The 11,555-nt window shown below is 46.8% G+C and overlaps 1 protein-coding gene across 1 annotated transcript; it reads left to right on the forward strand.

Moving 5' to 3' along the window:
- The first annotated feature begins 2,192 nt into the window (after positions 1 to 2,192).
- On the forward strand, positions 2,193 to 9,895 carry ANKRD66 (ankyrin repeat domain 66). Its single transcript, XM_062488420.1, has 4 exons — positions 2,193 to 2,272; positions 3,621 to 3,781; positions 5,102 to 5,330; positions 9,715 to 9,895. The coding sequence occupies exons 1-4, from the start codon at positions 2,193 to 2,195 to the stop codon at positions 9,893 to 9,895; spliced, it is 651 nt and encodes a 216-aa protein (XP_062344404.1).
- Positions 9,896 to 11,555: the final 1,660 nt, after the last annotated feature.

Below are 11,555 nucleotides of genomic sequence, written 5' to 3' on the forward strand. Positions count from 1 at the left end.
CTGACCTCAGTCAATCACTGACAGCACGTCACTGTGAACCTAGGGGATGAGGAAGGATGATACATCCCCCTTCTCAAGATGGGAAATGGAGACTGAGAGAAGCAAAGGTGGAATTGGGCAATTCCCAGGTTTTTGGATGATGGTCCTACATCCTGGGCTAGGCCAGGGTCTCTTAACCTTGCTGAAGGGCACTTCCTCATGTTCATCTCTGCAGCACTCCCCAGTAAGGAACCCCATAGCACGTGGAAGTATCACTGTCCCATTTTGAGCTCTGAATAATGTTTTAAATACATCCTGTGACAGATATGACCCTGGAGATTGAACCAAAAAGCCGTTTTTGATCACCAGGGCATGGGATCACTTAGTTCATACCCCAGAAGCCAAAACATTTCAATATCCACTGTGTCTGGAGGCTTATATCTTAAGAGTTATGTCAATGTTTACCCGAGAGCCCCAGCTCTTGGCCCTGTTTTTAAATACACCACTTCAGGCAGTGAAGCATCTTTTCTGACCCACTAGTTGCTGGTTTGGGCCTGCAGCAGGACTTTGTAGTGGGAAATCTGCCTGCTGGGAACCATCCTCTCTCACTTCTCTGCATGCACAACAGTCTCTTCCTTCCTCCCTCACATCAGCTGATTTTGAAGAAAGTCTTTCACTCCCAGCAGGCAGAGAGAGGGGAGGCCACCCATCAATGACATGGAGATCTGAACATGTCCCATTCCTCCTGGAGATGCTGTGGGGGAATTCTGTGTGTCCCCAGCAGGGTGTCACCACAGTTTAATCCCATGTGTCCCCAGCAGTAAGTCACCACAGTTTCCGGGCTGCTCTGAACACACCAGTGGGGTTGGTGAGTGCAAGCCCAGGCAGCACCACCACCCCTGGTCCCTACCCAGAGGAGCCACCTCCTGCTGCTCCTGGAGAGGCTGGGATTGTTGTGTCACAGGGTAAAGTACAAGGCAGGCTGTCCTGGTGGGTCCCTGGGGCTGACATGGCAATCCTCCACTTGTCTCTTGTACTGAGCTTGGGCTTAAAACACAACAGGGGAGCCACATCCAAAAACCACCTTCTCTGTCCAACAGCAGCTGAGCCACAGGGTCCTGTGCACGTATCAGGGTGGGTTTGGAGGAGGTGAATGCTGCTTGGCAGAGCACTCAAACTTCCTACTCTTTGTCCCTGTCAGCCTCCCAGAAGAATTTAGGTGGAGAAGGACCGCTGGAAATCACCTAGCCCAAACACCTGCTCGAATCAGGGCACACATGGGGCTGCCTGCGGTCTGCATGTCTCAGTGCTGGGCACCTGAAGCAGAGTTTAAACACCCTTGCTGTGAGTTACATTTTCCCCTTCCATCTAGTGGGAAATTTCCCTGCTGCAGCCTGGCACTGCTGCTTCTCATCCCCACAGCCGTGCCAGGAGGTGGATTATATTTCCCTAATGCTGTCCACACACGGACAGGCAAAGGGACATGTCCCCCGTTACCCCTCTCAACTTATCCGGAGCGAATCCCACCCTTTCCCAGGGATTTGGGGCCAGAAAAAGGACAGGAAGAAAGAAAGGAAGAAATGAAGGAAGGAAGGAAGGAAGGAAGGAAGGAAGCCGAGGAGCGCGATCCGTCGAGGGCTGGGGACAGGCAGTGTCCACTGCCTGTGGAAGTGAGGTGCTGCGCAGAAATTACTCAGCTCCTTAAATCCCCCTCACGTCACCACTGCTCCTCCCCGTGGTCCCCCCAGACCCTTCTTTTGCCCTTTGCAGGGCCTCACGTACCTGTAGTGCGGTGTCCTGGCCGTGCCCCGCTCCCGTCCCGCTGTCTGGAGGAGCTCGCTGTCCCCTCAGGCCACCCACGGCCCCGCGGAGCCGGCCGAGCACCGCCTGCTCCCGCAGGAGGCCTCCTCTGTCACAGGCACAGCGACTGCCCGGCTCTCCCCGAAGGGGAGGGACCAAACTTTGCCTTACTTTACAAGCTGAGACAATCTTTCTGGAGGAAATCTTCCCTGCGCCTGGAAAACAAGTTTCTGGCATGGAGCCATGCCCAACAAACCCTGCGCCTGGTAGCGGAGCCCGCGGCCGCCGAGGTGCTGGGCCGTGCCCCGGTATGGCAGGGACAGGGTCATGTGTGGGCTCCTTGTGTGTGAATTCTGGATCTCCCGGCTGGGGCTGGGTCGAGCAGCAGGAACCCCACGAGAAAATTCCCCCGGATGGGTTGCAACACCCCGCGGAGGAGCCGCAGTGCCTGTGGTCGGGTGAGCGGCGAGGGATGGCGCTTTGGCTCAAGTTTGTGCTGTAAAAATACACATCTTTGCCTTTGTCCTTATGAGAAGGGGATAACCACAGTCTAGGGAGGCGGATCTCATTTTTGGGTACAACATCTAGGGTGGCTGAAAGTGGATTTTTTGGGGCAGATATGTGCTCACCCCCCTTTGCACAGCCCTGGCGTTTGCTCCCTCAGTAACGCTGAATTCAGGGCATTCACCTGGAAAACAGCACCGGTAATAAAAGATTAATTTTGTGAGAGATAACAGCTGTGAAATGCCCCTGTGAGCTTCAGTGCTAGCAAAGGGAGGCAGCAGGGGAGGTAGAATTTGGCTTGGTTTAAGTTGCTTATGAAGTTACCTCTGTGGACTGTGCCCTTGGAGAACTGCTGAGCTCCTGCCTTGGGATCAGCAGCTTCCCTTCCCTCTGGGTGTATATTCTATGAAAAGGTCCAAGATTTTTTTTCCCCCCTGTACTGCTGTCTAGCCCTCATTTCAGTGATGGGCTGGAGGCATCAAGGTTTGACATTTCGGGATAGATTGATGCTGTTGAAAGGTGTTGGAGAACAAGTCAGAAGGTCTCTTTTTAATCTAAAGGAACAGGTTCTTCAAGGTTAGTGAGAAACAATGAGGAGGAGGAAGCAGTACACAGGTGGTTAGAGTAACAGAGATCCCATGATACTTCTTTGGCCCACTAGGAAGTCCAAAATTTAATTTTCTTTTTAATATATTCAGATTTTCCCAGATGTGCAGGAGTTAAACTCAGTAGAAGACAAGTATGGGTCTTTCTTCTGGATCTTATCTATACTGTCCAACCACCCAGGTGTGAAACAGGCCATGAATCTTAGTTTAAGACCATTCCTCCTTGCCCTAACATCTCTTTTATTTTTTTAAATAAGCTTAATTATTATTATCCCTTTTTATAATTTTCACCAAAGAACATCAGAGAATGCTTGCATAGATGTTTCTGTCATTGCAATAAAATGCTAGCAGTAAGAGACCTGCAGCACTGGCAAGGGAGGAGCTAGTTCCCATGGCTAGTGATCACAACAAACCCACGGCAAATGTTCAATGTGGCTTTAGCTACAAGTCCTTTATATAAAAAGGACTGCACTTCACTGTAGGTTTCTGTGTCTACAGACCAAACGTCACCATGAGCCTGTGATCACCAGTGTGAAGATAAATTATATATATATATATATATATTTTTTTTTTTTGCCTCTGTCATTCCTTTCCCCCTATTTTTGGACAAATCTTGTTTTCTCACAGTGCCTGTCTCATTTTTAATCCAAGTACTGCTTGACTTATTAAAACTGCTGAGAGGAGCTGATACATCAGTGAACACCCACTAAACGACCATCCCTCTGTTACCAGGCTCCTTCCTGAAGAGTACAGCATGACAGAGCTCCATGAAGCCGTGGCTGTGGGTGACTACGACCTGGTGAAAAAGATTTTGAAGGCAGGTCACTGCGACCCAAACCAGAAGGATGCTGACTGGCATGACAGGACCCCCCTGCATTGGGCTGCTGCCAAAGGTAAGGGCACCCCCAGCTCTGTTACCTCTGTGAATGGACATCATAAAAGGTGATGTTGATCACCTATAATTGTATCTAGGCTGGCAAAATCTCAGCTTGTATCTGGTAATTTTGACCCTAATGAGCAAAGGTTAAATATCCATTTAAATGGGAACTTTGCCTACTAAATGGTTTATGGGGCTGCTGTTGAAATAATTTTTAGGTTTTTTTTTTATTCCATCACACAACAATTTGAAATTTACATGATGTGCACATAGGGAATGGCTGCTGTTCCCCATTATTTTTCTAAGAGATGACTCCATGAGTTTATGTCTCATGCACACCTGTGGGAAAGACCAGGAAGTCAAACCCACTGTATTTACACCAGGTATTTATCAAACCAAATAGAACAAAATAGTAACTGTGTTTTACTTTGTTCTCCCTTTATATCTCACCTGCTTCAATGAACAGTGCAGGACCAGAGCTGTTTGCAGCTCCCATTTGGTCCTTCACCTTCAGAAGTGTCTGGTAAAGTCAAATATCCCTTTGCAGCCCGAAAAAGAGATGATGCAACAATATATACTGTGTAATTATACACCGTGTAAAATGGGAAAGGGGACCTCTACTCTCCTCCATGCTACAGTGTTTGTTGGGATCTCATGTCATCGCACCTGTCTTTGCTCAGAAATCGAGTGTGCGATTTCCTGTTTTACACTTAAGACCATGTTTTTCTTTTGTCCTGATGATTATCAGGCATTCAAACATCAGCGAAGGGGACTGAGCTAGTTAATAAAAATGGTGAGAAGCTGATGGAGCCTAGATGAGATCTGCAAGTCTATCTCAGTCAAGGCAGTGTGAAGTGGTGTAGAAATAACTTTTTTTTCTTCTTTAAGTAATTCCACTGGTTAGAAAAATATGAAGGTGAATGAAAAAGAAGTAGTTTCTCTACCTGCTATCCCAAAAACCTTTGTTTTAGTAAAGCTGTTCACAGGTTTTCACATTCTCAATGTTTAAATTTTGTTTTGCAATTGAACTAAAAACCAAAATGAAGCAATGAAATAGCCAACTGGCCAATGACTAATTGAAATGTGCTGTTCAGAAATTAGAAAGCTTTTTGGTTTGGTTGTTGTTTTTCTTGTAAATTTCTTCTGGAAACAGTCTAGCCTGGGAGAAAACAACCCACATTTCCTATTCAGTATCATTTAGATGATAAACCAAATAGTCAGGTGGGTGAAATCCGTGACGGAGGGAATTATGACCAGCTGCGTGTGCCCGCCTTCTGCATCCTGAAGGTAAGAACTCTGAAGCGTGTTCTCTGGTGGTTTTGCTGTGCGTTGCCAGGGCGGTCGGACCTGGTCAGGCTCCTGGTGGATCACGGTGCCCGGCCCTGCCTGCGGAGCGATGTGGGCTGGACCGCGGCTCACTTCGCTGCCGAGGCGGGGAAGCTGCGGGTGCTCCGCGCCCTCCACTCCCTGCACGCTGCTATGGATGCCGCCGACCTCTTCGGAGACACTCCCCGGAGGCTCGCGGAGATCTACGGACACCAGGAGTGCTCCAAATTCTTGGAAAAGTGAGTAGCGGTGGCAGGTCCTGCTGCGGCTCCAGTGAAAATTAATCTCATTGCTCCACAGAGGATCGGAACAAACACAGTGTGTTACTTATCTTCCCACCCAAAGCCTGCTAAAGCCCTGATGCACAAGCTGTAGTGGATGAGCAAACACGGGCCTGTCACGGGGAAGCCGTGAGAAGACATTCCTTTATTCCCCCGCCTCCTGCGGTTTCCCTTGGTATGTTTTCAAAATCGTTACCACTTCATGACATCATTGTTTTTGTAACGATGTTGCAGAGCCCTTATTGAGAAACAGAAATGAAAGCAACAGCTGATAAGTGTTAACCCCTTGCAGTGGTGAATAGCAAATACACAGTTTGAGTTGTGTAGGAACAGCCCTCAGCCTTCAGGTGTGTGTGTATGTATATATATATTTCTGTGTATATCATTTGGCTTTTCTTATAATAAAGGAAAAAAAGCAACCCTACTTTTTACATAATCATTGAAAATTAGACCACTTAATGAAATGGTCACAGATTACTTCCAAATTTTGGGAAAATCCTTGTTGCCTTAATTGCTTACCGTTAGCACTGTGGCAGCATATGCCATAAGAAATATGCTTTTTAATGGTTCCCTATTACCATTCCTGTTTCTCAGCCATTGTCTCAGCTCACGGGTATTTTCATCCTTGCAAAGGTGTTTCCCTGGATCAGGATGCTTTACTGCAGAGTTTTGAGGTGTGTCCCATCCTGCATCTCTCTAAGCAGTGGGACAGATCACCAGAGGACCAACCAGCTTGTTCAGTGCAAGCCACAGTCCCAACACTACTTTACTTATATACACTGCCAATGAAAGCTATACATGCCAGACCCTGGAGTGCTGAGAGCTCCCAAAAGTGTTTTCTCCCTAGGTTTTTCTGTGGCTTTACAGTCACACCATCATCCTTCACTGGCATCTCTTTTACCATTTTCACATTCTCAAGACTGCTTTGGTACCATGTATATCCCATGCATTTTTTTTAATAGGCATTTATCCAACTCAAAGTCTCCAGCTTGCCAGTGCAGCACGCAAGCTGCCAAGTTCAAAATCAGGCATGATGGCAGGCAAATATCTGAGGAGGCCACTGCCTTACAAATGCCACTTTCCATTAATCCATATAAACCCTTCTGTAGGTATTGCTGTCCTTGTGCTGTACTTCTACAGCTTGTTGGTTCCTGCTGAAATGCCCCATGCCCACCTCATCTTGACACAGCCTGAGAGTCCTTCCATAGGAAAAGACAAGCAAACTCTGCAAAATCCCTCTGTACAAAGCCCAGAAAACTTTTTAGGGAAGCCACAAGCTCTGGTTTCCAAGCTCTGGCTGTTACAGAAGCTGCTGATAGCTATGTATTTTACCTGCCCACCCAACACAGAATCATAGAATGGCTGGAAGGGACCTTAAAGCTCATGTCATTCCAACCCCTTGCCTTTGACAGGGACCCCTTCCACTAGACCAGGTTGCTCAAAGCCCCGTTCAATGTGATGAAGCTGAACACTGCCAGAATGGGGCATCCAGACCATTTTAGAGATAAAGTCTTTCTGGTTTTGAAGCTAACATGCTGCAATCCCTCACTATTCACCATTTTGCTTCCACACAGATGTATCAGCCCTTCTTACCCTCAGATCTTCAGATTAAAGGCATTTAGGCAAGCAGCAGCTGATAATCAAGCTTTGCAAATCGGATTTTTTTACTAAAGTACTAAAAGCTCAGGTCTGCCAGACCTTTGAGAATGGAGATTTTTCCTTTTCCAGTGGAGATTCACTTTATGCTGTTCTCAGCTCTTGATATACTTAGTTTCTGTACCAGAACAGGTAAATATTGTCTAACCTAGAGGGTGAAAGTCTGCAGACCTCTGCCCCTGGATGAATAATTTATAGCAATTACTTGCCTATTCAATGTTGTCCTTTTTGCACTAATCTCACCAGTAATTCCTGCCAAGTCTGTAGCATTTGCTGTGCCCTTGGATGTTCTCCACAGCCATGGGAGTGAGCTGACAGCAGGGGTAGGGGAATTGCCTGGATGATGTCAAAGGGAAATGCCCATGGCAGGCCGAGGTGACTGGGAGAATGATTGACAGAATGATTGACATCCTGGTCTGAGACACCTTAGCAACAGCCTATGGTGACTCAGGTCAGATGATGAAGGTCTTTCTGAGGTGAATGACTGATTTAAGGTGGAAAACTTGTCTTTCAGAACCACCTGCTGGCTTGACTCACCCCACAGCTGCGTGGCTCAGCGTGGATGGGAGATCTAATGACTAGGAAGATGCTTCAAATGGCCAGTCTAGAACATTTTATAAGACACACAAAGTCTGTATGAGCACCTTACAGCCATACCCCAGCCTGTGGGCAGCCAAGAGTTTATCACTGAGACAGAGGAATACTTTTTAAGACCAGCCACTATAATTTATGACCACAATGGATGCTTTCACCCTCACACACTGGCCTCACCACCTCACATCAGCAAACTTGGAGTAAACTAAGAGGAATGGTTGTCACTTGTAGTGTAATCTCGATTATCATCTGTTCCTTCAGATGTGCAGCAGGTTCCAGAGGTGAGGTCCAGAGTCAGGCAGTCCCAAAGGGAACAGGGCAGTACTGTATGTGCTATCCACCAGACAGAGAATTAAGAGCGTTTGCACAAAATACTGTGAAGCACAGAGCAGCTCTGCCCTCCACTCAGTGGTGTGTATGGGATATAAATATGAAGTACATTTTGTTACACAGCATCCCTGTCAGCTTTGGATATTTACCTGTCATGCAAAAAGAGAGAAAAGGTAATTTTTAAAACCGTCTGAAGGTCTGTACCAAATGCAGGGCTGATGTACATATCTACACCAGCCTATGAGCATCCAAATTCAGTCCCCTCCAGCACCACCATGACCCTTGCATGCTGTTTGTTGGTCCCAGGTGTTGCCAGCTGCATGAACTGCCTGCCTACCCAGGCTGGGCCACTGACTTGTGCCAAGGACTGCAGCCACATGGAAATATTACGTATATCAACATGGAAACATTATTGACGTGCAAATATTAGGAATATTCCCCTGCCAAGTATCAGTACCACTCACTGAGGTTTGCATGAACATGCAAAAGTTAGGAAACAGCTGCTTTCAAAACAACTGCTTTGGAATAGCAAATGCATATTTTGCATCAGATTTGGTTTGCGTGAGAAGGGCATTATTCTGGATGCTATGAGACCTGCCACGAGTGGCAGAGACCCTCAGCCCATGTCTGCTGCCAGCCTCTTTGCAAAGTGCCAGGTCTCAAAACTGTACCAGAGTCCTTCTAGCTAAGACCAGGGCATATATATACTCATGTGTAAAACAATAAATAAATAAATATATAGGTTTATATTCAAAAGTCTATAGAAAGACCTTTCTTGCCCTAGGTAGCAGATACTTAATAGAAGACAATAGGGTAGTTCAGTTGAAGGGACCTACTAGTCCTGTGGCCTGGCCACTTCAGGATTGACCAGAAGTTAAAGCATCTTATGAAGGGCATTTTCTAAATGCCTTTTAAACACCAGCAGCCATGGGGCATCAACCACCACTTTCAAACATAAGCTCTGTGGAGACCTTAAAGCACCTCTCAGTACCTGAAGAGAGCCTACAAGAGAGCTGGAGAGGAATTTTGGACAAGGGGATGGACAAGGGGGAATGGCTTAGGTAGGTAGGATTAGGTATATTAGGAATAAATTTTTGACTGTGAGGGTGGTGAGGCCCTGGAACAGATTGCCCAGACAAGCTGTGGATGCACCATCCTTGGAAGGGTTCAAAGCCAGGCAGGGTGGAGATTTGAGCACCTGGTCTAAGGGAAGTGTCCCTGTCCATGGCAGGGAGGTATGGAATGAGATGATGTCTAGGATTCCTTCCAATCCAAACCATTCTGTGATTCTATGATACAAAAAGCCCATGTGATGTGATCCATCAACATGGAACTGCTGGCTTTGCTCTGTGCTCTCAGCTGAAACAGCATTGCACTCAAGTGACAGAAATGCTCTATTACAGAAAAAAAAAAAAAAAGATTTTTCCTGATATTGGATAGTGTTTCTGACAGACATTCCAGAATCCTTAGTGCTTAAAAACTCAGAGCCCTGCAGGAGGAAGAAAGAGTTTGCCTTCTCATGGGCAAGATCTACACTTGGAATGTCCATGTCTCCATGTCTGAATCCAGGCAGTGCTGTGGTCCAGGGGTTCCCTGTGAGGGGAGGTTGGGGCTGCAGCATGCTGGACACACTGAGGAGTTTTCTCAAATGTTGGTGGCAGAAGGGTTTTGGCCAGAGCAAGACACAGCCCCTGACCCTGTAGATGAGCCCCTGTGAATGGAGATGTGTGTGTGCTGTGCTCACTCTTGGTTTCTCTCCCAGAGCAGAAGTGGAGAGTAGGAACTACCACAGGAAAGCTGCACTGAGGAAAATTCCCTTAGACCAGAGAGATGAAGACTGGGAACTCAAGAAAGAAGAGCTTCAGAAAAATCCACCATGTTTTTGGGAGAAGTGCACGGCCTCTATTCAAAAGAAAAACAGGAAAAAGAAGGGGAAGCAGTAGTGTGCCCTGCCTGTTTGGTGCCTCCAAGCACTTGCAAAGGCACTGGCAGACCGCAGGTGGATCTGCAGTGTGATATTTAGGTGAATGGAAGAAGCAGATGGCTACAGGAGTGCATCCTTAGAGATATATTGTAAACAATTTCCTTAAGAGCTAGACATGCTTCAACCTCTCTCTGTATTTCTACTTATCTGATCTCAAATTAAAAATAAAAACATCTGAAGAATATGTTTAAATATACCAGTACTCTAAATCAATGCAATGTTTAAAGTTACTGCAATGGCAGCAATTACCCATATTCAGGGTAAGTACCTATGTCAGGGAATAAATAGTCTTGATCCTACCTGATTCACAAAAGCATCTTGCACTGTGGATCATCTTGGTCTACTGATGTCTGTAGGCCTTTGCTTCTGTCACTGAGTCAACAAGGAGGCTCTACATGGACTTGCAGCCACTGATGATGCCAGTCTCTTTTCTTGGAAGAGAGATATAGTTGCTTCTTCTGGATGGAGGTGAGATGTTAATGTTGAGCTTTCACTGGACACCTGGGTCCAACAGCCTGGATCTTCCATTCCTAGCTCAGTGAAAGGGAAAAGTACTCCCTCCTTGTTCCTTTCAGACAGTTGTGACTACCAAGGGCATTGGAGTGCTGCCATGTTTTTTAGCATTGCACCCAGCCATTTTTATGTCTCTGCAAATAGGTATTGGTTGTGCAACTGGTCCTGAGCTCTTCTTCTGCTCATCAACACTTTCTGTGGCGAAAGCATTTTTAACATTTAACTTCTCCGTCATAAAATTTGGGATGTGACCCAGAGCAGTTTTCCATACCAAGCCAGAACTGGGCAAGCATTCCCATTGACTTCTGACATCTCTCATTGTGTCAGCTTCTCCAAGCTGGGCACATCCTGCATCTGTCCCCATGGGCTGGGCAGTGGGGCTGTGCTGATGGACCCCTATCCCCTGCAGTGCCAGCTGAGTGGGGCTGGTGCACAGGGCAATGACACTGATCTGGGTGTCACATTGTCAGGGATTTCACAGCAATGGAAGAAGGGATCTGCAATGTGGTTTGCTGGGGCTGTGGTGTTTTGTGTGGTCACACATGCAAGGTGCTGGGTTTTGCCTGCTGGGTCTTGTGGCATGTGAGGTTGTAAGGGATGATGTTGCACTGGATGTAGGGAATCAGATGGATCTTCCAGGGCTTTGCTGTGAAAGTGGTTGGGACAGTCAGGTTCAAGGATGAATTTCATGAGCAGCAGCAGCAGCAGCAGGGGAAGGAGGGAGGTGTGGTTGTTCTTGTCCTTTCAAGGCCTTTCAGTGGGGAGTTGTTTCCAGAAGAGATGCTTAAGATCTGCCTTTCGACCTGGTGTCTGAAGTGACCAGTTCAGGTTCTGCTGTGTTCATGCTGGAACTATTTCATATTTCACCTGCTGTGGTGGGTTGACCTTAGGGAGCAGTGAGGTGCCCACCCAGCTGTTTATCTTTGTCCCCCATAAGCAGGGGGTGGAAAATAGGCTGGAAAAGCTGACGGATGGAGATAAAGGCATGGAGACTACTTAACAGTTACTGTCACAGACAAAAGAGACATGACCTGCAGGAAATTAATTTAATTTATTTACCTACTGAAAGTACAATAAGATGATGAGGAACAAATACCAACTAGAAC

This window comes from Cinclus cinclus, chromosome 3 (assembly GCF_963662255.1).
Source record: "Cinclus cinclus chromosome 3, bCinCin1.1, whole genome shotgun sequence".
In the NCBI taxonomy this organism is placed as follows: Eukaryota; Metazoa; Chordata; class Aves; order Passeriformes; family Cinclidae; genus Cinclus; species Cinclus cinclus.

Coding starts and splice junctions, on each gene's coding strand:
- ANKRD66 (XM_062488420.1), top strand. CDS start 2,193: ATGGGTTGCAACACCCCGCGGAGGAGCCGCAGTGCCTGTGGTCGGGTG. Junction 3,782..5,101: donor GCATTGGGCTGCTGCCAAAG/GTAAGGGCACCC, acceptor GTGCGTTGCCAG/GGCGGTCGGACCTGGTCAGG. Junction 5,331..9,714: donor TGCTCCAAATTCTTGGAAAA/GTGAGTAGCGGT, acceptor TTTCTCTCCCAG/AGCAGAAGTGGAGAGTAGGA.